The sequence below is a fragment of the Aspergillus candidus genome (assembly GCF_002847045.1).
Source record: "Aspergillus candidus strain CBS 102.13 unplaced genomic scaffold BDW47scaffold_55, whole genome shotgun sequence".
Classification (NCBI taxonomy): domain Eukaryota; kingdom Fungi; phylum Ascomycota; class Eurotiomycetes; order Eurotiales; family Aspergillaceae; genus Aspergillus; species Aspergillus candidus.
Window position 1 is genome coordinate 34963 of NW_020194060.1, and position 24000 is coordinate 58962.

The following is a 24000-nucleotide window of genomic DNA, read 5'->3' on the forward strand; positions in this document are numbered from 1 at the left end:
GTCCTCAGGCCAGTCACATCGTTGGATTGGACACATCGACGTCATCTCAGTTGCAGCTGGAGCAGCCTCGGTCCAGGTCGGAGTATATCGACCTGCTTAACACGACGATATCGGAGAATACCTGATCCAACTGATTCAAATTAGAGAGTAAACACAACACATACGGGCACATCAAACATGCATGTCCCTGCAGCGAGCCATAAGCCATCTCAAAGGATCTATTAAGGATGGGACGGCGTTTCAGACAAACTACCGAATCCAACAAAGAGCTAAGAAAAGGAGACAGGGAGGATTCGACACTCGTATCTGAATCTCTGCATAAATCTCATCCATCATCTGACGTAGGCATAAATACTACCTGTCATGCCGGGATCTTGCATCTCGCCGATACGATTGAGCCTGTCCAGTGGGATTACATAGGATCTCAGTTTCGAAACTGGGCTGTCCGTAGGTTGTTATTGTGATACTATTTGAATGTGGTGTGGTCACTCGACACTCTCCCTAGTGGGTCATGGTTCAAAAGAAGTATACAACTTGGATGGTGATCGAAGGCTCATGCTCGGGCAGGACTTATGACAGGAAGATAGCTAGGACCAAGTAGTCGCTGCCTGAGGTTGACTATTGTCATATCTCGACATATGTCACAAGTACAACTCCTATTTTATCTTCATCAGGAGTTGCATAGTATCTAGACATACGCAAGTTTTCAATTTCATGCATAATCCACAATAAAAAGTGAAATAAATTTTGTCTATCGTCATCTATCCGTGCTTTTCCAAAACCACATCCCGCACCGCGATCGAAAAAGATCCACTCAAAAAAAGAGAGAAAAAAAAAAAAAAAAATTTTCAACCCATCAAGAAACCCATCAAACGCTAGCCAAAACGATGATATACCCAAATACAGCCAGAAAATTACAAACCCCATCCTCCCAATTAATCTACATATTTCGGCAGCGTCTTGAGGATGCCGTCGCGGGCGATGTCCTCCATCGCGGTCGTCACCTCCTTGAGGAAGCGCTCATCAGTCCGCAAGTCATCACCGAAGAGGTTGCGGGTGGTGAGCAATTCCCAGGGGTTCGTGCCGCCCGCGCAGGCCTTCGCCTGGAGCTCGTCGCGCATCGGATCGATGACGTCAAAGGGTTTGCCGCTGTCGTCGACGCCGTTGAGGTAGCGGAACCAGGCGGCGGCGACGAAGCACAGGCGGCGGAAGGGGCCGGTGCCCCAGATGGCTTCGGCGATGGAGGGCATGATGAACTGGGGGATCTTGCCGGAGGCGTTGAGGCAGACGCGGGGGAGCTGGTCCATGATGGTTGGGTTGGAGAAGCGCTCGACGAGGGTGCGGCAGTATTGGTCGATGTCGACACCCGGGATGTGCGGGAGGAGAGGCTTGACCTCCTCTTGCATCATCTGCCAGACGAACTTGCTGAACAGCGGGTGCTGCATGACCTCGTGGACGTAGCGGAAGCCGGCGAGCTGGCCTGGGTAGCCGATGGCGGAGTGGCTGCCGTTGAGGAGGCGGAGCTTGTGCTTCTCGAATTCCTCGACGGCATGGACATTCTTGACGAGCTGGGCGCCGGCCTTCTCAAAAGGCGGGCGGCCGTCGGAGAAGTGGTCCTCGATGACCCACTGCATGAAGGGCTCGGTGACGACGGGCCAGGCGTCCTCGATACCGAACTCGGCGGCAAGGGCCTCCTTGTCGGCAGGGGTGGTCTGGGGGGTAATGCGGTCGACCATGGCGTTGGGGAAGTGCGCCTTCTCGGCGATCCACTGGGCCAGGTCGGGGTTGCGCAGGCGCGCGAAGGACTGGAGCATGTTGCGCGTGATGGCGCCGTTCTTCTGCATATTGTCACAGGACATGACGGTGAAGGGGCGGAGGCCGGCCTGCTGGCGCCGGGCCAGCGCGGCGTAGAGGAAGCCGAAGGTGGTGCGCGGAGCCTTCTCGTTGACCGGGTCCAGGTCGTACTGGATGTCCGGGTGCTCGGCCTGGAGCTGGTGCGTGTTCTCGTTGTAGTAGTAGCCGCTCTCGGTGATGGTGAGCGAGACGATGTGGGTATCCGGGTGCGCCATCTTCTCGATGACCGCCTCGCGGTCGTCGGGAGCGAAGAGGAAGGAGTTGATGCTGCCGACGACGTTGGCGAAGCTGCCCTTGGCCGAGCGCTCGATGACCGTGTAGAGGTGGTCCTGGGAGCCCAAGGCGTCGCGCATGGTCGCGTCGAACGGCTGCAACCCGACGCCGCAGATCGCGTAGTCGTTCACACCATGGTTCTGCATCAACTGGTCGACGTACACAGCCAGGTGCGCTCGATGGAAGCCACCCACGCCGATGTGAACGATACCCTCCTTAACGGCGGAACCGCGCCGGTAGGACGGGATCTTAATCTGAGCCTTACCGGCGGCCGCAATCTGCGCCAAATTCTTGCTGTTGAGCTTGAAAGGAGCCATTGTCGTCGTAATAGAGAGAAATTGACAGGAATGAGGAGACGAAAGGAGTGGAAGGGAGGAAGAGACTTTTTTTTATTTTCTGACAGTGGCCAACTTGACAAGCCCAGCTGGTTAACGTCACCGCCGGTTTGGACCAAATTCTTGAAATGCCCCCGGACCCACCCCCCTTTGCCTAGATGGGATAATTTCCCCTAAGCTTTAGCCATCCTAAAGGATGTTGGGGGCGGCCGAATGTAGCGGTCTCGCTGCTTCTCGAAAAGTCCCCAGGTACGGGGGTGGTTGGCCACTGACCAGCCATCTCCGCGGTCGCGACTGGACGAGGAAGCCATTGACCCAGTTTGATTGGAGCAGTGGTCTACGTCATGGTGGGTCACGGGTTGAACAGTCTTTTCATGATCTCATGATGATCGGTGAAGGCGAGAGCAAGCGTGATAAGAGGATGGTGATTGATTTGACGGGGTAGAACTGGGGGAATCGGGATCCGCATTGAAGCAGCTGGATCCGGGATGGAAAATCGCATGGAATGAAAATAAAATAAACAACCTTGATTCTATTAATAAATCCCGCCCAGAATGTGCCGGATGCGTGGTGGTCACGTGTGACACTTTGTTTGTTGCTACGTCCTTAATTTTATCTTATATATTGATTCGACCTCTCACATGGTTGCGCCGCCGGAGATAGTTGATTATAGTCCGTTATAGTCAAACCAGATGCTGTCACGCGATGTGCCACTGTGCGCCACCAATAATTGTGTGGGTGCATAAGAGGTGTATGATTGATGCTATTCGCCCTCTCGGCCGACAAAGGTCCTCATATATTCGCCATGATTGGATTGATTAGGGAGTCACTCGACTGGAAAAAGGTACGAAAGGTAAATAAATAAATAAATAAATATCCCACGTCCGTTTTAAGTTTGCCGAACTCAAGCTGAGGCCTAGATCAAGCGGTGAAAATTCTTCGGTCCCCCTGCAGCGGATAGGAGGCGATGATTGCCATCCCAGCCGTGTCCCTTTGCAGAGTCGGTCGACGCTAGCCTCGTATTATGGTGTGTTTAAGGCGTACCCTCCTGGTCGGGACCCACGAGCTAGTCGCAAGGCTAGCTCAACCCGCGGCCGTGAGACCAACATCCCGTTGCGTCTCCCGCCACCCAGCGTGAACAGTGGAACACAGCGCAGTTGCCAGTGCGTGAACCGACCGATAACGGACCAGGACCAGACCAGCGGTGACTGTGACCGTGACCATGTCCCTCCTCCACTATTTTCTCTACAAAATTCTAGCGGCGCTCGTCCGAACGACGGTTTCCTTACGTCGCGGGTTCCGACCGCTCCGCACCACCCCCGATGTCACCATCCGGATCCCCTCGCGCGAACTCCCCCGCACCATTAAAGCGCACATCTACCGGTCGACCTCGACCGGGCCGTCGCCCGTCCTGGTCAACTTCCACGGGAGTGGGTTCGTCCTCCCCATGCACGGCACCGATGAGGAGTTCTGCCGCCTGATCAGCCGCCAGACGGCCTACACCGTCGTCGACGTGCAGTACCGACTCGCGCCGGAGCACCCGTTCCCGGCGGCCTACCACGACGCCGAAGACGCAGTGCGCTGGGTCTTCCAGCAGCGCCAGCAGTTTGACCGCTCCCGTGTCGCCGTGTCGGGGTTCAGCGCGGGCGGGAACCTCGCGCTGGGCATGTCCTCGCTGCCCCCTGTTGCGTGGGCGGGAGATGAGGATGAAAAAGAGAAAGCACCTCCGATCCACGCCACCGTGGCCTTCTACCCCGTGGTCGACCTCGCGACCAGCCCCGCGGCCAAATTCGCGCCCGACCCGAACGGACGGCCTCTGCCGAAATGGCTGATGCGGTTCTTCGACCGATGCTATATCCGAGGCCCGTTCGACACCCGGGACCCGCGCATCTCGCCGTTCTACGCAGACGCGCAGGGTTTCCCGCGACGGGTGCTGATCGTGACGGCGGCGGGAGATAGTCTGGCGGAGGAGGCCGAGGCGCTGGGGAGGAAGATTAGGGAGAGGGTTGAAGTTGGAGAGGGGGAGAATCGCGTAGTAGTGCAGAGGATGCAGGGGTGTAATCATGGGTGGGATAAAGAAGCGGGCCCGGGAAGTGTGGGGGAGGATGCGAAGGACAAGGCGTATGCCATGGCCGTGGCGTTGTTGACTTAGTTGACCTAGTTTGAGATTGATCGTGATGATCTGTATATACTACACTGTCCCCATATACTACGTATATCTATGACCTACATATTCCAAATCTATTACTATATCGAATACCCACGTTTGAGAATAGGAGGTGAAACAAAACAAAATCCATGAGCATCATCATCCGATCATTCTCCGGTGGGCTAATCAGCGGCCACAACGGTCCCCTGAAGCTCCACTGATTCACACCACATGGGTGTGGACTGGGGACTATCCTCATCTCCTGGTGTCAATCCATAATGACACATGTTCTGTTCTTCCACTGGAGCATCCAGGATGAAACGACGAACGATGAAACGACGAACGATGAAACGTGGAACAGAAATGGTCCAACCCTAAGCCCTAACTGGATGAACCAAGGGACTGGATCAGGAACCATAATGATACCTCGACGATACTCCGTCCACAAACAAATAGAATGTTGATCAGGGACAATGCATTGTGGAAAGAATACGAGGAACCCACCAATCTGGGAACAGAACCAGAGACTTGAAGAAGAAAAGGCAGAAGAAACAATCATAAAGAACATGAATCAGGCTGGAAGGATCAGCTAGTCGGAGAGGGGTGGGTCATCTGCTGGTCGTTTCCCCTAGTAAAAAGTCCTGATTTTCATGTTTAATTAATCCAATCAATCAATCAAGAATAATCATTCATTCCGTTCTCCAACTCATGCTTCGTCCTTCTTCCTCTGCTTCTTCTTTTCTTTGTTGTCCGTTTCCTCGTCCACCGGCTTCTCCTGTGGACGAGTCTCTCCATCTTCTTTCCTTTCCTTTTTCTTTCTCTCCTTTTAATCTCTTTTCCACTGATTTCCCGTTTCTACTTCGTACCTCGGTTTCATACGGTGCATTCCAATGTATATATAATTCTAATATAGAGCAACATGGACCCCTCGTCCGACCTCATTCCCGACACGCAATATCGCCTAGAGGTCCTTCATCTCCCTTCCGAAGATGCCGAATCGGAACGCGACCAGCAGCTCGTCGAAGAGGCCCGTCAACTGGGCCTCAAAGTCCCCGAGATTGAGCTGGTCGCGTCCTTGACGGCGTCCATCGCCTCGGGCATGGTCGATCTGTCGTCCTCGCCCATCCTCTCGTCCGGTTCCTCCGCCGACCGTCAGTCTCTGGGAGACGCGACCGCATCGCCCTCCCTCGACCAAGTCACCTCGTCGCTCTTCGACTGCACACTCTCCTCCGAGCCCATCCAGACGGGGAGTACGCGCTCCACCGCCTCGCCGTCCACCCGTCCCACCTCCTACTCCTCCAGCGAGGGCCGTCCACCCCAAGACAATCACCACCGCCACCTCCACCACCACTATCCTCATCATCATCACACGTCCGCCCTCCGACTCCCCGGCCACCGCGCTTCGGTCCAAAGTGCCGCCTCAAGCGACCGCGAACTCCGCAAAGAACGGCGCAAATCCAGCCTGAAGTCCGCGATCGGCAAGATCCATTTCCTGAAAAAGCGATCGCCCTCGTCCGTGCTGTTACCGCCCGCCGCGCACATCACTGTCACCAAGACCGACGATGGCGGGGTCGACAAGGTCTACCTGGAATCCAAACCCGACGAGAACCAGGGCACGGACGGGGAGCACCAACCCCACCCCGCCGATGACAACCCGCAGGTGCTGCGACTCGAGATCCCCGTCTTTGACCAGGAGTCCCTGCAGCGGAGTCAGACCAATGTCGAGCTGCGACAGATGCGCGAGGCCCAGAAGCTCGAGCGGAGTCGTCATCTGATGTTCCACGACGCGGCCATCCGTCGATTGCGCGACCGCCACCAAGCGGCGGTGTCGGATCAACTCGCGGAGCACAAACAAGCCGAGGAAGCGAAGCGGGAGCAGGTATTACCTTATCTTTCCCCTGCCCATACTTTCCTCTTTATAGAGAGAATAAATACTAATTACCGAGATAGAACGTCACCGATGCCGCCCGCATAGAAGAGCGCCAATTGTCCATCGAAATTGACCAAGAGCGCGAATTCGAACGCGCCAAGATCAACTCCCGCACCCGCATCAAATACATGGAAGGCTACTTCCGTACCTCGAGCCCTCCTCCATCCACCACTACAACAACATCCGAACCCACCTCCCCCTCCCCAGATCAATCACCAGAACCAATCCCCCGCAAATTCACTCCCCAACACAAAGCCCAACTCGCCCAAGAATACCACGCTCACTCCTCGATGGACCAGCTCCACAACTCGCGCATCAAAGTCCTCCGTGACCGCCAAGAGCGCCGTCTCCAAGATGCCGTCGCTCGCATGGACCGCGAGCTGGACGCCCTGATCGACGCGCACGCCGTCGCCTTCGCCAACCTGCACCGCACGCACCAGCACGAGGAGATGGCGCTCACGCGCGGGCTGGACGCGCGCAAGGCGCGGCTTCGCCATCGCTGGAATCTCGAGGAGGCGGTGCTGCGCCGGAAGCTGGAGGTCCAGCATGGGGAGGGGGTGTTGTTTGGACCGTTGCCGCCGTTGCTTTTCAATGATGGCTCGCTTGGTGGCGGTGGTGGTAGTAGTGGGGAGATGAGTCGTGATTCGGCGATTTGCGTAACTGATGAGGAGATGGGGTGATCATTTTCTTCTCTTTTCCTTTCCTCTTTTTTCTTTTTGCCTGCATGTGTGATTCCCCGTTCGTTTTGATATGGGAATGTCTCCCTGTCCCATTTTCATGATACCCTTCTTCCTTATACCTTTTTCATCCCTGCTATCTTGTCTTTTGTTTCGCATTTCTGGTTTTGTTCATCCCTGGATATATTCCCTGTTTGTCCAGTTCTTAAGCGGCATGGTTGAGTGTGGCATATGCATGATTGACTGATTATTGATTGACTGATTGATGAACATTAGTTTGCGTCTAGGATATAGCATAGTATAGTATAGTATACAATATATAGAGTATGTACATAACTACATGAACAGAACTACTATGATACCTCTGGAAGGAAAGTAATAATAGGTCGTTACTTTCATGACACTACTTTATGTCTACTTCATACCTGCGGAGTATCTCCTGTGAGACATGCAATCGGCCACGTCAGCTGACTTGCATTGTCGTCCCATGTAAAAATGTTGTTTCGACTTCATATGGTTCTAAAATCCTGCAGCTATTCGCAACTCCTGCATTGTTATCCGAACCATTGATAGCTGGACCGTTTCCATCCATCCTTACACACTTTATGTCTGCCACGTGGAGTGACTATGTAACGTAGTTAGTGGAGAATATATACTAGAGTGTCATTACAATAAGCTACATATCCTGTCTTACCAAATTTCAAGATTGGTTATATATATGTGGCCCAGTGCCTGTTGGGTACACACCATAAGAACAAGCAGGCTCATAATGTGTAAAAGAAGAATGTATTCATCAAGACCACCATAAAACAAACATGCTCTCCATTCCTACTCACAGACGTTGGAAACCTCCCATAAAATCCATCCCAACCACCACACCCACAATCTACAAGAAAAAAGTACGGAATTCAATCTCAACCACGACCAGGACACCGCAAACCCACTTCATGCTTATCCATAAAACCACAGATCTTTCCATCACCAGCGCCGCTTTGCATCGTGCACTAGAATCAAGCTAACATCAGTACCACGCCTGCTAGCGAGAACTATATCTATAGTTATGGGTCTTCACCTTTCCAATATCATAATTCCTATTAGGGTTAGAGTTAGCTTTCTGACTCTGTGATAAGTCAGTTGGTCATGGAGAGCTTACTGGTTGAGCATTCCTGCGATTCTGCACGACGTGCCGTTGCGTTCCTGTCAGTTGTGTTAAATGGTGACTCTTGGGGTACTATACGTAGGGGCTGGGGGGAAGAAGGGATGCCGATGATATCTTGATGACCGCTACACCGAAACGTTGACCGGTGGTTGCTATAGGGCTTGACCTGACTGATATCCCCAATATAGTGTATATATATGAATTTTGTAGTGTAGTCAATTTGCTATTCATATTATATGTCTTCTTATCAAGTATAGCCCTAATATTTGTTTTATGTCTACCCTGTCTTTGGCTTGTAGCCATACATCACACAACTCACTAGCTCCTCAGATATCCAGGTAGAAGACTACAACATGGTTATAACTACACTATCGAAAAAAACAATTTATAATCAAAGAATGCATGCCTTGAATAAATGACTAAAAAAACAAACAAACACGAATCACCCCTCTATATCAATCTGATGAAAGGGGTTGTTGAAACTCCTCATCATTTCCATCCTATCATACTCATAAACCACATGATAAAGTAAGCAAGCTCAACCACGACCAGGACACACTGTTTTGCCATCATCACGAACACCGCAGAGTTTTCCATCACCGCCGCCGCTTTGAACCGTGCACTGTAATCATGAAAATCAATGTTAGTACCACACCTGCTAACAAGAGATATAGATATAAGTCTTCACCTTTCCAACGTCACAGTCACTATTGATTTTGAAGTTAGTGTTATGACACGGTTTTGAATCAGTTGTATATCAAGAACTTACTTGTTCCAGAATGCTATATGGCATGATGTGCCGTTGCATTCCTGCCAGTGTTGTTAGATGCTGGGTCATAGAGTATATTATACTTGAGGAAAGGAATGAAAGAGGGCCAGGGATGCTGAAAAGAGAGTTGCATACACCGCAGGTAGACCATCCATTTGGACAGTCCCAACGAGCTTCGATCTCGTTGTTCTCGGGTTTAGGGGGCGGAGCTGCCGTCACGACGAGGGCAGCAGCCATGATAGTGAGGAGGGTGTTGGTAAGCTGCATTTTCAATGAAATTGAGACTGTTGGGAAAGGGATAGAGAGATTGAAATTGAATTGATGTAGAGAAGAGAGTCTTGATGGAGAATTGAAGAGGATGGTTACTTAGATTTTGATCAGAATCAGAGGGCGGAAAGGGGGCTTTTATAGATATCTTGCAGCTAGTACTCACTCTCTTTTCCATACAAGAAGATGATAATAAGAAACCATGTCTACCAGAGTCCAACTCTCACGACCTCAGTCAGGCGTGCCTTTGAGGCATCCCACCTGTGTTTTCGCTTCTCATCTCCACCATCACCACCGTTCAGCTCGCTGCACGGTATGTCTAAGCCTGCCTCACAATCGAATCCGATACGGTCGAGTGTCGCCGCTAATGTCAGAGAAGGAGCCCTATCCATGATGATATCTGGATATAGTCAGACATGGCATGGCGGATTGGAAAGTCCGCGTCACGAGCCCTAGGGTAATCCGCTTGGTTCGACAGAACAACTTGAAGGAGCCACTCGGATGAACTATACGTGTTTGCGATATAGCGTTCTTGTGGTGGTTACCTAGTTAGGCTAGACCTGGAATAAGCATGAGCCACCCGGTACAGGCTGTAGGATCTGCTGGATTGTAGGTATAGACACGCTTGACTTTTCCGATGTGGGGTTTGTGATAGCGAGCCCTATATGCTACCCCGCTCTATAGTAGAACATGCCTCGACGGGAGTTATCAAACCCTGACTGGCTTTTGAAGTATCAATCAAAAGACCATTCAAATAAATGTTCTATTTTATGATACTGTCCTAAAATGGCAATCCAAGTCTATCGTCCCAAAACGCGACTAACGAAACACAGCCGGGACGCCCGATCCGGGCAGACCGGAGGGAATATGACCCCTGCAATAACGGACGCCGTAACTGGAGCCGCAAAAATCTCACTGATTTACTACTTGCTGATTGATTTATTTCTCTGTGGGCGGCCTGATCGACAAAACTACCGATTGTTCCGGCTGTTTTCAACTCCCTCGCTACATCCTAGTGTCGAATCAAAATCTGAATCTGGTACATGGCCGTCGGGAGTTAGGCAGTAATTCAAATTCATATCCCATACCACGCTCTAAACAGGTTAGTTCTCAAGCAGACACTGCCGGATTCAGCACGTAAAGCGTCAATCCTGTGAGTGCTCCCACATGTACTTGTGTATGCGTTGCTTGCCGTACATGTTATCGTTTTCGAGGGCTGGTATCTGCACTCATGTCGAACCAGTATACAGCGGTTCAAGCGGCCTGCTTACCTGAAAGGCTGGAGACTAGATACTAGCTTGCACTATCGCCATGGCAGAGCCTCGTTGCTATTTCTAGTACCAACCTATATGTCTGGGCTTGAGGATCCTATTGACTGAGAAGACTCAGTCAGCGCTCGATTGGCATTTCAATTGGCATGAGAAGAGACGACTATACTTTTAATACTTTGAAAATCATAGTCAGCAGTCCCTTCTTGCAGTGTGATATTTGTAACGAATTTACTGAAGTGGAGGGGGGCCTTTCCTGGTGATGTGTACTCAACAGTCACTTGACCTTATGTATGTAACTAATGTTAGAACGATTTAAGTGTTTTTCATTTGTACTGTTCTTAGCATGAGATCCAAGATTGGATTCGTAGAACAAGTTGACTATATAGCCATAGGGAAGTATGAAATGAGCAGGCTACGAGGTATACTATTATCTAGTGCTGATGTAGTCCCAGCCACTGCACCAAAATACCGAACGGCATATTGGTCCGGCGTTATGTGACTGATTTCCCAACATTATGCCTACTTCTGTTGCGTGGAGTTTTACATAATGCTTGATGAATCTACCTTCTCTTTTGCTTGTAGTCATACATTACTGTGTAGTCATACATTAATGTTCACACTGTTCACCTAGCTCTCTTAAATTCGGCTGATTTGATACCTCCAGATGTCTCTAGGGGTCCAGTTATATCCGCGAGGTAAGCAATCAGTCAACATGTCAGCCGTCTTGCAGAGTGTGTCCCTCTATAGATTAGTATCTTGATACTTCAATGTTCTTACAGTCTTGCAACTATTGGCGACCTGTTCATAGTTGTAAGAATCATCAAATCCATCGACAATTGGATCATCTCATTGGTACTCCCACATAATAAGGTATATATACAATAGGCTATTCTACATTTGTAGAAGGTGAGTGTACGGTAGCTAAGCTAGGTAGGGTAGGGTAGGGATATCTCTGCATCCGTCTATTATAGTGTATCTAGAAGTATTCTTAGTATTTCAAACATATTATACATAGTCCTAATGTGTATAGACTTATTATATGGCTCATGAGTTTATCATCTCTGTAGCTTGCAGTAATACACCAATTTACTAGATCTTTAGATATCTATCAGTAGAGGTCCTTGACATGGCAAAATCTACACGACCCAAAACCAACGTTATACAATGAAAGAAATGCATTTATATAAAAAATAGCTTGACAGACTCAAAGGAGTTGTTGAAACTCCGCATAAATCCCGTTTCACCACACTCATAAATCGTCAGCATAATAAAAAGAAACCTCAACCACGACCAGGACACTTCAGAGGAGTATCAACATCAACAGCACCGCAGAGCTTTCCATCGCCACCACCGCTTTGCTTCGTACACTAGAACCAAGCCAATGTCAGCACCACACCAGTTAGAGAAAGAGAGATATGTCTTCACCTTTCCAATATCGCATTTACTGTAGATTATAGAATTAGCTATTGTCATTTTCAATCAATCGAGTAGGAGCTTACTGGTTTGTAAGTGCTATTTTGCAATCTCCGCCGTTGCATGTCTATCCATGTTATCAGATAATGGGTCTCAGGTTTTCAATATATAGAATAGAGAGGAAGAGAGAGCGGAGGGGGGTGTATGGAGGGAATAAAGAGAGAGAGAGAAGAACATACACCACAGACGTTCCAATTGTTCGGGCAGCCTCGAGCCTGGAGAGCTTGTTCGCCAGATGTAGAGGCCGGAGCTGCTGCCACGAGGAAGGCAGCAGCCATGACAGTGAGAAGGGTTTTGGTGAGCTGCATTTTCTTTTCAAGAAGTTTGAGACTATTGTTGAAGGGACGGGGGGGGGGGTGGTCAATCTGAGTATAGATAAAGAAGGAGATCTTCGTAGATAGTTAAAGAGAATGATTGCTTGAATTCAAAATCAGAATCAGAGGGCAGGAAGAGGGTTCTTATAGCTATCTTGTGTCTAGCATTGCTGCCAGTTCAGTATGAGAGCAAGATGGTAAGAGACCATGTCAACCAAAGTCCAAGGCTTCCCTTCGAGATGCCTTGTCCCTGATTTCTTCTCTCAACACCATCATCGTCGTCGTCGTCGTCATCATAATCATCATCATCATCGTTCACTTTGTTGCCCGGCATCTGGAAAACTCTCTCCCCATTGGATCCAGTACGCCCGCAATTGGTATGGTATTGTGGTGGTGTGCAGCCGCCCACATCAGAAAAGAAGCCCTATCCATGGCGATCTATAAAAATGGTCAGACATGGCGTGACATATTGGAGGGCTGCGCCAGGAAGTTTATTTGGTTAGATGGGATAGGTTTAAGGACCCACTCGATTTAAGTATACTTGTTTGCATAACAGCCTTATGGGGGTTACCTGCTTGGGTTAGACCTAGAATAAGCATCATCCTCCCAATGTTGTTGGTTTTCTATATAGCATGTATAGACACGCTTGATTTTCAAATCTAGCGGTCGTGATATTGAGCCCATTCCATATACTACATACTATCCTGCTCTAGTAGAACGACGGGCTTCGACGGGAGCTATCAAGTCTGTCTGGTTTTGGAAATCTGCACTGAAAAGTCATTCTAGTATATGATTTATCATGATACTGTTATAAAAATGGAAATCAAGCCCACCATCCCCAAATGCAACTAACCATAACACAGCCGAGACGCCAGATGTAGGGCAAACAGGGGAGGATACACCCTACGCCATCATTGGTGCCATGGCTGGGGCCGCGCAGATGTCACTTACCCGTATAGGTACCTACTTGTTGACCCATTTTATCGTTTGTGGGCGGGGTGATCGACGGTATCTTCCGGCCCCGCTCCACACCCCGGTGCATGTGTCTGTAGTTGGGCTGCGATCCATATCCATATCCAATACGACTCGTCCAAACACGTTGGCTCTCAAGCAAACACTGCGATATTTCGCACGTACAGCCTCATTGCTGTGGTCGCCCCCACCGGCATTTGCATATGTACTGGCTGTCTGACATCTTATCAGCTTGACTTCTAGGACCTGGACTCATGTTAATTCAGTATAGAGCGGTCCCAGCCGTCATTGCGTGTGCAATGCAAGTAATTCGGTCCGATTTCTCGCAAGGCTGCTGTCTAGGTGCTGATTAGTTAGTGACGTCGCCACGGTAAAGCCTCATCGCTATTTCTTGTAGTGTTCGATATGTAGTCTGGATTTGAGGGTCCGTATTGACTGGCTCTTGTCGGTGACGTCTTCTGTAGTACTAGAGGTATTACATGGAATATATCCAAGTAAGTAGTCTGTCGGGTTGTGTACTCAACGGGGACATGGCCGCTCGTATGTAAGTGACCCCGCAACTATTTGGAATTATCTCTTGATGCCAGAGCACTCGCTTTCTTTGTTCTATACCTACTATCTGATATGCGGGTAGGGCTCTAGAGCAAGACTCTAGAGCAAGTCTGTGATAAAACTATATACAAGCATGAGATGAACGGGCAACAAGATATCCCCTAAATATTGTCATTTTGACTCTGCACGTTTCTTGCAACTATTCGCAACTTTTCATAGTGATGTGGTGTCATTGAATTATCAATATTATGGCCTTATTCCATCATACAAGTAACCAACCAATTTTTAATAAAAGCATGCGTTCATCTAGAAGACAAGTACAACTACAAAACAAACAAGCTGGATCTCACCAGGTACCTATATCCAAACCATCCTCTGATTCCCATTTGAGATCACACTGCACTCGGTCTCAGACTATTTCGCGGGGAGATGTCTGCCCCCCCTACTCACTAATCAGCTCAGGGAGCCCAAGCGTGCTAAGGTCAGCTCAGGAGCCAGACATGGTGAGGCGTGGCACCGAACCCGATAGAGGACACCCCCAAACTGCTTAGAACACTAGAAAACATGGTTGAATAACATTGCTGACACATCTAGTCTGGGTATAATAATATCGAATCAACAACAAAAATCAACGAGAAGAAATAGTAGTAGAAGAGGGAGACGGAGAGGTAGTAGAAGGTGGAGCGGAAGCAGGAGTAAACCCACGCACTCTCTCCAACAACCCCTCCACCCGCCCCGTCAACACACACTCCATCGCCTTATCCCTCCCCTGATCCCCAATCACCACCGCGCGGTCAATCATCCCCCGCGAAGAGATCTTAAAACGCCCCACACGGCCGTCCGCCCACGCCATCCGCACATACGTCGCATCCCGCGCGGTAGGCGACAGCGCCACGATGCCGAGTTCATTACCGACTAACCGGGTCATCGCGCCATCATCCTCGCACCATACATCCCGCTCCCACACCCCCTGGGCGTCGGAGTCGCCATCGCCGTATTCCGGCGCGTCGCGGCGCACGATCCCAATCTGCTCGCGGAGCATGGCGATCGCGTCGAGTCGCAGCTGCCAGGCGACCAGCTGGGCGCGGACTTCGCGCACCAGGCCGCGGAGGTCCTGCCTCGCGGGAGGAGCGTGTTTCACTGGGGCGTCATGGTCTGAACGGGCTGTGAAGGAGGAAGCGAGGTAAACGCGCTCGAGCTGGTCGAGCGGGATGAAGGGCGGGATGGTGTGGCGGTGGATGCGGAGAAGCCGTTTTCCTTCCCCTTTGCTGGGGACGTGGCGGAGGAGGATGTAGTGGGGTTTGGGGAAGCGGCCGTTTCGCGCGCAGATGTCGAGGCGGATACCGAGGAGGTTGCGGGGGGATTTGGTGGTGGTGATGCTTGGGTTGGGGTCTTGGAATGGGAAGGCGGTTGCGGAGAATGCGATGCGGTGGTGGTTAGTGTGGGTGTGGGCGTTGGCGGAACGGACGAGTGGGGAAACGTCTGCGTCGAGGGAAGTGAGGGAGAGAGCCCGGGAGGAGGATTGTCGGCGGAGATGAGATTGGAGGGTGGATGAGGAGAGAAGGCTGGACGCGAGGAGGGTTTTGCGCCGCTTGAGAGCGCGAACTAGTTCTATTAGTTGTCGCTATTGCGTTTAGGGTGGATGGGGAGCATACGTTCGCGACGAATGGAGTCAATTTCAGAGTCGAGTTCCTCCTCGAGCTGGGTGGGGGTTGGGGAGTCCATTTCGCTTTGTGGGGGATGATGATGGGGAAGTTGAAGTTGAAGTTGTTGTTGTGACGATAGCTGTTTGTTGATACACGTGACCCGGCAGATGCAGCCACTTCACCCTCAATTTCTCAGTCTGAATGGTCTCACTTCAACCTCTCTTGCTTTGACCTTGTTCTACTTGTCTTAATCCGTTCAAGATCCATACAGCCGATGTTGACGGCCATCAGCAGAAACGCCCAATCCAGGTTCTGACTAAGATCTTCCGTGCCTGACTAAAGGCCAGCTTGCCTCAATCGGATCTTTGTCAATACTAACGCCCGACGCGCCCCTGTTTTCATTCATACCTCGACCCTCTCCTCTCTTGGTCTTCTGTCCGTTCTACTTCCCCTGATAGAGCCACCGTATTATGCCTCTCCGGTAATTTCTATAACCGCCGGATCCATGAAGTCCAAAGGTCGTACGCTCAACAAGCGTCGCTCGAAACCGTCTCTCACACTCGCCACCGGTCGCGACGGCCAGGCGCATGACGAGATGAACAACAACATCGAGATGCGGAAGAGGGAGACCTCCAGCGAGTCGTCCGCCAGTCGCGCCGACCGCGTGATGGCAGGCTCCAGCTTCTCCCTCGACCAAGACCCCCCCATCACCCCCCAGACCCCCGCCATGACCACCACCAGTTTCTCCAGCCTGCCGGCCGCCGATCGCCGCAATTTCCTGCTGCTCTGCGTGCTGTACTTCCTCCAAGGCGTGCCCATGGGCCTCGCCACCGGCTCCGTTCCCTTCCTCCTGAAACCCTACCTGTCTTACGGCCAGATCGGCGTCTTCTCGCTCGCCTCGTACCCGTACTCGCTGAAGCTCCTCTGGAGCCCGATCGTGGACGCCGTCTGGAGCCGTCGCTTCGGTCGCCGCAAGAGTTGGATTACCCCGATCCAGGTCATCGCCGGTCTGGCCATGATCTACCTGGGTGGACGGATTGAGGAGATGATGAAGGCGGCGGGCGCCAACGGCGGCGCGGGCGTCTGGAACTTCACCTACTGGTGGTTCCTGCTGGTGCTGTTCTGCGCCACGCAGGATATCGCGGTAGACGGGTGGGCGATCACGCTCATGTCGCCGCCCAACATCTCGTACGCGTCGACGGCGCAGACGGTGGGATTGACCGCAGGCCATTTCCTGTCTTACACGGTGTTCCTGGCCTTCAACTCGGCCGACTTTGCGAACCGCTGGTTCCGCGCCGAGCCGGCGGAGGGCGGCTTGCTCTCCCTGGGCGGGTACCTGACTTTCTGGGGGTGGATGTACCTGCTGGTGACGGTGGGACTGGCGCTGCTGAAGAAGGAAGACCGGAGCCCGGAGCGCGACAGCATAATGGACGTGTACCGCAGTATGTGGAGCGTGCTGAAGCTGAAGAACATCCAGACGATCATCCTGGTGCATCTGATCGCCAAGATCGGGTTCCAGGCCAACGACGGGGTGACGAGCCTCAAGCTGTTGGACAAGGGCTTCGGGCAGGACAACATGGCGCTGGTCGTGTTGATCGACTTCCCGTTTGAGATCATGCTGGGCTACTACGCCGGCAAGTGGTCGACCGAGTACACGCCCATGCGGCTGTGGTGTTGGGCGTTTATAGGGCGTCTGGCGGCAGCCGTGATGGCCCAGATCACGGTGATGATCTACCCGGCCGCGTCGGAGGTGCCGTTCTGGTACCTGCTGACGGTGATTGGCGAGCATGTCATCTCGACGTTCATGAACACGGTCATGTTCGTAGCGGTGTCAGCATTCCACGCGCGGATTGCCGACCCGGCCATTGGAGGGACCTACATGACGATGCTAGCAACGTGAGCCTCCCTCCCTTTTCCCGCTTCCCTCTGTCTCTCTCTAATCTTCCTAATCAACAGCGTCTCCAACCTGGGCGGTACATTCCCCCGCTACTTCATCCTGAAACTAGTCGACATGTTCACGGAAGCCACCTGCACACCACCCAGCGTAGCGCCACCCGCCGACAAGCTGAAGGGCGACCTAGTGACGAGCAGCTTCTCGTGCGCGCTGGAGCCGGAGCGCGTGCGGTGCCAGAACGGCGGCGGGACGTGCACCACGATCCACGACGGCTACTACACGACCAACATCCTGTGCGTGGTGGTCGGCGTGGTGACGTTCTTCCTGTTTATCCGCCCGGCGGTGGGCAAGCTGCAGGCGCTGCCGTTGCGGGCGTGGCGGTTGGTGGGAGAGAGGTCATAGATAGATCTTGCTTAGGGCAGTACATAGACTAGTAGCATCAACAGTATACTCCAGATTCAATTTGCTCCATTCCACATATACAACTATACTACTTATACTACCACCATTATCGACAGCAATGTATACAACTATACACAGGTATATAATCAAACAGACCCACCCCCCACAACAACATCATTCCCACCTCAACACCAAGCAGCACCAGTCTTCTCCCCCCAGACCTCCCCCACAACCCACTCCCAAGATCTCGCCGCCCGTTCAGCATTCTCACCAGGAACATCCCCGGGCCCCAGCAAAAACCTCGAAAACACCTCAAAAGACAACCATCCCTCCCACCCCAGTCCCAACACCACAGCCTTCACAACCTCCACAACAGGCAAAAACCCCCCACGATGCGCCTCACCCAGAAACAGCCGCGCATTGCGCGACCAGCTCATCCTCGCCGGCTGCGCAGCCTCATAAAACGGATGCTGTTCATCCAGCGGAGCCAGCAGCCTCTCCGCGTCCGCCATCTGCACGACGAACAGTCTGGCAGGGTCTACGTCCGCAACGAGGCGGGCGAGGGATTGCTTCAGGGCGGAATTCGCCGCCGCGATAGATGACGGGCTTGACGGAATATCAGGGGAAGGATAAATCACGGCAGCGATATTAAAAGCATCAACAGCTAGGCCGAGATTCGGCTCGTTCACACGCTGAACAACATCGTAAGCAGCCTCCCAGGTGTGTATATGCGGAGACCAAGCGAGGGCTTCGTATGCGAGCTTGGTAGGCGCTGCTGCTTGTGCCAGCGCGCGCAGATCGCCCGTGATGGTGGTGATATCGCCTGTTATGCGTGGCTTGCCGGTGTGCGGGTCCGGCGGGAGGAAGTTCGATGCGATGAGGATGGTGTCTGTGTGGAGGGCTTGCGCGAGGGAGACCCAGAGGGGGAGGACGTCGGTGAGGATGTGGGCTTGTTCGGTGCGGTTGGTGAGGCCTTCTGCGAAGCGGAGGGGCTGGAGACTGAGGATTTTGATATCTAAGGTTGTTGCTAGGGTGTGAATTTGGGTTGCTGCGTTTAGGAGGGCTTCTTTGGGGGGTTGGGAGTGGGGGTCGGCGCAGAGAGTGGTTGAGGGGGAGGAGGAGGAGCGGGCGAGGGCTTCGAGGTCATCGTAGAAGAGCTCGATGGCGTGGATGTTGTGTTTGGCGCAGGCGTGGAGCTTTTCTTGGATGGTGTAGGTTTGGCTTTTGCCGAGGGAGACGGTTGTTATGGCTGGTTGGCAGGGCATCTCTTCTTTCTTCGGTTTGTTCTGGTGGTGGTAAGATATGGGTTGGGGCATGTATATATTTATACAGGAGAGATAATCAACGCTAACGGTCTACCAGAGTTAGCGGATCGGACAGATCAGATCTTGTCTTGCGCGTCAGTCATCATTAATTGGTTGAGGCGCTCGATCTAGTGGCGGTGGCATGATTCTTGGCCATCAGCTCTAGAGAGATGGGAGGATGTCATCATGGTAATGAGATGAGCATACTATGCTTAATGTCTCTCAGCTGTGATGTCGTAAAGCATATCTCCCAGCCATAGTTCCTCAGCGGGGTACCACTTGACGATGAAATAAACCGAGTCAGCAAGCCAAAAGCCACACGATACTATAGTCCATCATCTATACGAGCAGTGGCATCAATACTCCCCGACGGGTGTTGCCCAACCGGGGAGAACAGACCAGCAGAATAGCAGTTCGCAGAATGATCCACGCGTCAGATCTACACAGCTGGGAAATACTCCCGACGAACCGGATTCGCCGTGCTGAGGATCATCGCGATGGAGGTAGAATCGATGCAGCTGATCGATCGCAGCTGAAGCCGCGACAAGGTTTCATTTGCTGGGTTTCGGATCCATGCATCATCGCCCATCACTGCTGCCATTCGCTGCTGTCACTCCCTACCAGGGGTTCGGGGAGTATTTAATGGTCTTCAGCCCATATCACCGTACCAGCACTTGAAGATCGTCATCTCATTCCATCCGATCTCCGACAGAATGCACCTGAACTTCCTCCTGTCATTTACATACCTCGTCGCCACCACCACCACCACCGCACATCCCAACCCTACCTCCTTAACCGCTCGCGATTCGCTCCGACCACGATACGTACGCTCCCCCTCCCCCAGCACCCACCCCCAATCTCGCCAAAATAAAACAGCTAACAATGACACAATAGTGGGACCTCCGCCTCCAAAAACAAGGCTGCACCACCAACACCACATCCCCCTCCCTGACCCTCTACCACCGCTCCGGCACAGTCGCCACCTCATGCACCTCCCTATCAACAGACCTCGGGCCCAACGGGACGCCGATCGACCTGGAGACGGTGGATAGCATCTCGTGGAAGAGTCCGGATGCTAGTCGGCGGTATGACCTGTGTTTGTTTCGGGATGGGGAGTGTGCGGATGAGCGAGGGGCGGTGGTTTTGAGGAGCGGGTGGGAGTTTTGTTATCCGTTTGGTGGGTGGGTGGGGTGGAGAGTCGTGGAAGGGGGAGGGGGTTGTTTTTGATTCTGGTTGATTTCGGATGTTGATGGGGGTAGTATATATAAGGAAGGGTCGTAGGTTGAGTATGAATGTATGTCAATTGATGGCGTAGTGTGACATCTACCGTATTACAAGCCAGCCTGTTTGAATGGATGGATACTCCACAGGCAATCCAACCAGCCGGCACGATACATATAAGACCTAGTGCAGGGAGTCAAACAGTAGAAGTTGACATTAAAGCACTGGATCACACGTAGAAAACGCGCAAAATAAACAAGAAAGAAACAAAACCGGAAATCAAAGCCGAAATCATCTATACATTTTGTGCTATAAACCAACGCCGTCATTTTTTGCCCTCCATGTCTCATGGGATTATATTTGGTTCACCCGTGAAGACCGCACGTCCGTTCGCGCATCAGCCCACGCCGCGTCTTTTCATCTTCTGCAGGTATTGTTAGTTTACGGGTCCTGTTTCAAACTGGCGTTACATGCCGGCGAAGTAGATGGATCGATGCTTACCAGGATTGAAAACGATAAACTCATGTAGTCCACACCCACCCGGCACCATCGGCAACACAGGCACCTTCTTATCCGTGATAACCTCCAACAGCGCAGGGCCATCCGTATCAATAAGCCACTGGAGGCTCTCCTTGATCTTCGTAGGATCCGCCACTCTCTGGCCCTGGATACCCATCGCGTCGGCAATTTTGATGAAATCCGGGTTGGCCTGGTGCGTATGGGCGTAGCGGTCCTCATAGAAGAGATTCTGCCACTGCGTGACCATGCCCTGCTCTTCGTTGTTGAGGACGATCACCTTGACGCCGATGTTGAATTGCGCGGCGGTCGACAGTTCCGTGAGAGTCATGTTGAACGAGGCATCGCCGTCGATGTCGACGACGAGGGCGTCGGGCTGCGCGACTTTCGCCCCGATCGCTGCGGGCAGCCCGTAGCCCATTGTGCCGAGCCCGCCGGATGTGATCATCGTCCGGGGATGTCTCCAGCGGAAGTGCTGCGCGGTCCACATCTGGTGCTGTCCCACGCCGGTCGTGATGTAAGTTTTCTCCTTGCGGTCGGCGCAGAGGTTGCTCAGCTCCTCGATGAGCGTCTGCGGCTTGATGAGCCCGTGGCGCTCGGTCTTCTGGTAGTCCGATAGCGGCCACTTTTTCTTCCACGCGTCGATCTTGGTGTACCACGCGCTGCGATCGTCCGTTGAGCGGGATTCGACGTGAGGCAGGAGCAAGCGCAGGTTGGCGCCGACGTCGCCGACGATCGCCTCGGTCGCTTCGACGACCTTGTTGATGTTCTTGGGCATGATTTCAAACTGCACGATGCCGCCGCGGTTCTCGGCGGCCGCAGCGCGAGCTCCGGGCGCGAATTTGCTGACGTTGAGGGTGACGCGGTCGTCGAAGCGGCCGCCGAGAGCGATGATCAGGTCCGCTTCTTGCATGGCCATGTTGGCGTATGCGGAGCCGTGCATGCCGAGCATGTGCAAGGACTTGTAGTCCAGCTCGTCGAAGCCGCCGAGGCCTTGCAGGGTTGTGGTCACGGGGATGGAAGCGAGATCGGATAGCTTCTTGAGAAGCTCGGGGCCGGACTCGGACTGGATGACGCCCTGGCCGGCGTAGATGACGGGCTGCTTGGCCATGTTGACGAGCTTGGCGACGCGCGCGATGGAGGCCTCGAGCTGTTTGTGGTTGAGATCCATGGCGTCTTGGATTGAAGCGCTGGGGAGCGATGGAATCGCTGCATCCGTAGGAATCGCCCTGCGGAGGATGCCGGCCGTCACGTCCTTGGGTAGATCGACGAGGACGGGACCCGGCCGGCCGGTGGTGGCGATCTGGAATGCCTCATTGATGCGACGCGGGAGCTCGGCGATGTTCTTGACCATGACGTTCCACTTGGTGCAGGGGCGCGAGATACCGACGATGTCGGCCTCTTGGAAGGCATCGCTGCCGATGCTTGTCGTCGGGACCTGGCCGCAGAAGACGACCATCGGCGTCCCGTCTAGCAGCGCGTCCTGCATGGGGGTGACAATGTTGGTTGCGCCTGGACCGGACGTTACGAGGACCACGCCTGGCTTGCCTGAGGCCCGGGCGTAGCCTTCGGCCATGTGGCCGGCGCCTTGCTCGTGCCGAGGGAGGATGAAGTCGAAGTGCGTGGAATTGTAGATTGCGTCGAAGACGGGGAGGATGGCGCCGCCGGGGTATCCAACTAATCGTTCAATAATCTTGTCAGCTGACTCTAATCATTGTCGCCATGTGTAATGCCGTGCGCTCTCATCGAGACATACAGATATGTTTGACGCCCTGTCGGAGCATCATGTCGTGAAAGATTTCGCCACCGGTCTTGCCGATAAACCTATTGTCAAACAGACCATTAGCTTGCCTTCTCACGACGGCAGAGGAACAAGGGAATCATACGACTCATCCGTGACATTTCTCGACATGCCCGTCAAGGGCTGCACCTTGCTATCATACTGATTGAAAGTAGGGCTAGGAGTGGGTCGGACCTGGCTATTGAACGCCCCACTCATCGCAGACGGTCAGTCCAAAGATTCTCTTCTCAAGCAGATGTTATCCAGGAGAAACACATACGACGCAGTCGACGAAGCAGTGGCGACAGTGGCCTCGGACCTCCGGTTCGAAGGGACCTTGTTGAGTGACTGGGTAAAGGCCACCGCCGTCTGGGACCTCAATGGCCTGGTCTGGCCCACGGCCCTCAGGGCATTTGTTGCCTGGCGACTTCGGAGCATGGTGAGCGTCGAGGAAAGGTTATACGGTGAAATCAGAACTCGTCGAGAGGCGTATAATTCCGATCGTGGGATCGTTGGGATGGAGATATAGAAAGGCTGGGGCGCGAGTGTGATGAGTCATGCATCCCCTTGGGGAAGATCGACACCGCCGCTTCGGGGATCGGGATTGTGGACCGTGGGGGTGATCTCGCCTTGTATCATGTACAGAAATGGGATTCAAGGGTGTTTATCTGCACCACATTGGAAGAAGGAAGAAAGAGAGAGATCAGGATGTGGTTGAACAGCAGGAAAAGTGAAATTCCAATGCAGGGCTGACTAAGAGTGCACGCCGGCACCGGAGACAGGGATGTTCGTCTGATTCAACCATTCATACGCCTAATTTGGCACCGGTAAGCTGGGGGTATTATCCACTACGGAATCCTTAGGAGGATGATCAAAGCTAGTTCTCGCCAGTTTCTCCATGACAACTAGGATTCCGTTAGCGGTACGGAGAATAGGATTTGATGTTGACAGAGTAGCAAAAACATCATTATCTAGGGTATATGGTCTCAACTCTTTGGTCTTCTTTTAAGGTTAACATGCCCTGTAAACCTTGATTCCAAAGATCGTAAGTTCCTACCAGATCAATACCAACCAAGGTTCCCAAGGAGGGGAAATAATATACTGCAATATAGGTCCAGGGCATGACTCGATCTTCGCCGGCTTCGGACTCTTCACATGTGCAAGCATTGTAACATCAGCTGACTGGCGCGTATTCCCTACATCAGGCGTTCTTTTGACTCTTCTGTTTCTTGCCATCCTGTC

The 24000-nt window shown here is 52.6% G+C and overlaps 12 protein-coding genes across 12 annotated transcripts; 5 read left to right on the forward strand and 7 right to left on the reverse strand.

Moving 5' to 3' along the window:
• Positions 1-935: 935 nt before the first annotated feature.
• BDW47DRAFT_119990 (mannitol dehydrogenase family protein) lies at positions 936-2444 on the reverse strand (the record flags this gene model as incomplete). The annotated part of the gene is made up of 1 exon (XM_024815428.1): positions 936-2444. The coding sequence occupies one exon, from the start codon at positions 2442-2444 to the stop codon at positions 936-938; it is 1509 nt and encodes a 502-aa protein (XP_024668856.1).
• Positions 2445-3147: 703 nt separating this feature from the next.
• On the forward strand, positions 3148-4958 carry BDW47DRAFT_111366 (putative esterase/lipase). Its single transcript, XM_024813933.1, has 2 exons — positions 3148-3315; positions 3389-4958. The coding sequence occupies exon 2, from the start codon at positions 3685-3687 to the stop codon at positions 4612-4614; it is 930 nt and encodes a 309-aa protein (XP_024668857.1). The 5' UTR covers positions 3148-3315; positions 3389-3684; the 3' UTR covers positions 4615-4958.
• On the reverse strand, positions 4766-5238 carry BDW47DRAFT_70731 (uncharacterized protein). Its single transcript, XM_024819655.1, has one exon. The coding sequence runs from the start codon at positions 5177-5179 to the stop codon at positions 4880-4882; it is 300 nt and encodes a 99-aa protein (XP_024668858.1). The 5' UTR covers positions 5180-5238; the 3' UTR covers positions 4766-4879.
• A 125-nt stretch (positions 5239-5363) lies between these two features.
• Positions 5364-7522, forward strand: BDW47DRAFT_133976 (uncharacterized protein). The gene is made up of 2 exons (XM_024817982.1): positions 5364-6490; positions 6562-7522. The coding sequence occupies exons 1-2, from the start codon at positions 5531-5533 to the stop codon at positions 7219-7221; spliced, it is 1620 nt and encodes a 539-aa protein (XP_024668859.1). The 5' UTR covers positions 5364-5530; the 3' UTR covers positions 7222-7522.
• Positions 6997-7522, forward strand: BDW47DRAFT_111368 (uncharacterized protein). The gene has a single exon (XM_024813934.1). The coding sequence runs from the start codon at positions 7292-7294 to the stop codon at positions 7463-7465; it is 174 nt and encodes a 57-aa protein (XP_024668860.1). The 5' UTR covers positions 6997-7291; the 3' UTR covers positions 7466-7522.
• A 1393-nt stretch (positions 7523-8915) lies between these two features.
• BDW47DRAFT_128655 (uncharacterized protein) lies at positions 8916-9413 on the reverse strand (the record flags this gene model as incomplete). Its single annotated transcript, XM_024816882.1, has 4 exons — positions 8916-8999; positions 9066-9084; positions 9147-9187; positions 9282-9413. The coding sequence occupies 4 exons, from the start codon at positions 9411-9413 to the stop codon at positions 8916-8918; spliced, it is 276 nt and encodes a 91-aa protein (XP_024668861.1).
• A 2439-nt stretch (positions 9414-11852) lies between these two features.
• BDW47DRAFT_111370 (uncharacterized protein) lies at positions 11853-12814 on the reverse strand. The gene is made up of 4 exons (XM_024813935.1): positions 12337-12814; positions 12184-12224; positions 12110-12128; positions 11853-12051 (listed from the first exon to the last, which is right to left on the reverse strand). Exons 1-4 carry the CDS (start codon positions 12463-12465, stop codon positions 11965-11967), a joined length of 276 nt encoding a protein of 91 aa, XP_024668862.1. The 5' UTR covers positions 12466-12814; the 3' UTR covers positions 11853-11964.
• A 1809-nt stretch (positions 12815-14623) lies between these two features.
• BDW47DRAFT_128656 (uncharacterized protein) lies at positions 14624-15720 on the reverse strand (the record flags this gene model as incomplete). The annotated part of the gene is made up of 2 exons (XM_024816883.1): positions 14624-15600; positions 15651-15720. The coding sequence occupies 2 exons, from the start codon at positions 15718-15720 to the stop codon at positions 14624-14626; spliced, it is 1047 nt and encodes a 348-aa protein (XP_024668863.1).
• A 142-nt stretch (positions 15721-15862) lies between these two features.
• On the forward strand, positions 15863-17953 carry BDW47DRAFT_111373 (SD08430p). Its single transcript, XM_024813936.1, has 2 exons — positions 15863-17537; positions 17598-17953. The coding sequence occupies exons 1-2, from the start codon at positions 16147-16149 to the stop codon at positions 17935-17937; spliced, it is 1731 nt and encodes a 576-aa protein (XP_024668864.1). The 5' UTR covers positions 15863-16146; the 3' UTR covers positions 17938-17953.
• A 169-nt stretch (positions 17954-18122) lies between these two features.
• Positions 18123-19202, reverse strand: BDW47DRAFT_128658 (putative 4-hydroxyphenylpyruvate dioxygenase; the record flags this gene model as incomplete). The annotated part of the gene is made up of 1 exon (XM_024816884.1): positions 18123-19202. The coding sequence occupies one exon, from the start codon at positions 19200-19202 to the stop codon at positions 18123-18125; it is 1080 nt and encodes a 359-aa protein (XP_024668865.1).
• A 239-nt stretch (positions 19203-19441) lies between these two features.
• On the forward strand, positions 19442-20503 carry BDW47DRAFT_111375 (uncharacterized protein). Its single transcript, XM_024813937.1, has 2 exons — positions 19442-20065; positions 20136-20503. The coding sequence occupies exons 1-2, from the start codon at positions 19955-19957 to the stop codon at positions 20466-20468; spliced, it is 444 nt and encodes a 147-aa protein (XP_024668866.1). The 5' UTR covers positions 19442-19954; the 3' UTR covers positions 20469-20503.
• A 20-nt stretch (positions 20504-20523) lies between these two features.
• Positions 20524-23674, reverse strand: BDW47DRAFT_70763 (acetolactate synthase). Its single transcript, XM_024819656.1, has 5 exons — positions 23039-23674; positions 22865-22972; positions 22735-22802; positions 20964-22655; positions 20524-20886 (listed from the first exon to the last, which is right to left on the reverse strand). Exons 1-5 carry the CDS (start codon positions 23194-23196, stop codon positions 20828-20830), a joined length of 2085 nt encoding a protein of 694 aa, XP_024668867.1. The 5' UTR covers positions 23197-23674; the 3' UTR covers positions 20524-20827.
• Between the last annotated feature and the right edge of the window lie 326 nt (positions 23675-24000).

Coding starts and splice junctions, on each gene's coding strand:
- BDW47DRAFT_111366 (XM_024813933.1), top strand. CDS start 3,685: ATGTCCCTCCTCCACTATTTTCTCTACAAAATTCTAGCGGCGCTCGTC.
- BDW47DRAFT_70731 (XM_024819655.1), bottom strand. CDS start 5,179: ATGTTCTTTATGATTGTTTCTTCTGCCTTTTCTTCTTCAAGTCTCTGG.
- BDW47DRAFT_133976 (XM_024817982.1), top strand. CDS start 5,531: ATGGACCCCTCGTCCGACCTCATTCCCGACACGCAATATCGCCTAGAG. Junction 6,491..6,561: donor AGGAAGCGAAGCGGGAGCAG/GTATTACCTTAT, acceptor TTACCGAGATAG/AACGTCACCGATGCCGCCCG.
- BDW47DRAFT_111368 (XM_024813934.1), top strand. CDS start 7,292: ATGGGAATGTCTCCCTGTCCCATTTTCATGATACCCTTCTTCCTTATA.
- BDW47DRAFT_111370 (XM_024813935.1), bottom strand. CDS start 12,465: ATGCAGCTCACCAAAACCCTTCTCACTGTCATGGCTGCTGCCTTCCTC. Junction 12,225..12,336: donor ACAATTGGAACGTCTGTGGT/GTATGTTCTTCT, acceptor TAACATGGATAG/ACATGCAACGGCGGAGATTG.
- BDW47DRAFT_111373 (XM_024813936.1), top strand. CDS start 16,147: ATGAAGTCCAAAGGTCGTACGCTCAACAAGCGTCGCTCGAAACCGTCT. Junction 17,538..17,597: donor TACATGACGATGCTAGCAAC/GTGAGCCTCCCT, acceptor CCTAATCAACAG/CGTCTCCAACCTGGGCGGTA.
- BDW47DRAFT_111375 (XM_024813937.1), top strand. CDS start 19,955: ATGCACCTGAACTTCCTCCTGTCATTTACATACCTCGTCGCCACCACC. Junction 20,066..20,135: donor ATTCGCTCCGACCACGATAC/GTACGCTCCCCC, acceptor ATGACACAATAG/TGGGACCTCCGCCTCCAAAA.
- BDW47DRAFT_70763 (XM_024819656.1), bottom strand. CDS start 23,196: ATGCTCCGAAGTCGCCAGGCAACAAATGCCCTGAGGGCCGTGGGCCAG. Junction 22,803..22,864: donor AGAAATGTCACGGATGAGTC/GTATGATTCCCT, acceptor GTTTGACAATAG/GTTTATCGGCAAGACCGGTG. Junction 20,887..20,963: donor GTTTATCGTTTTCAATCCTG/GTAAGCATCGAT, acceptor CAATACCTGCAG/AAGATGAAAAGACGCGGCGT.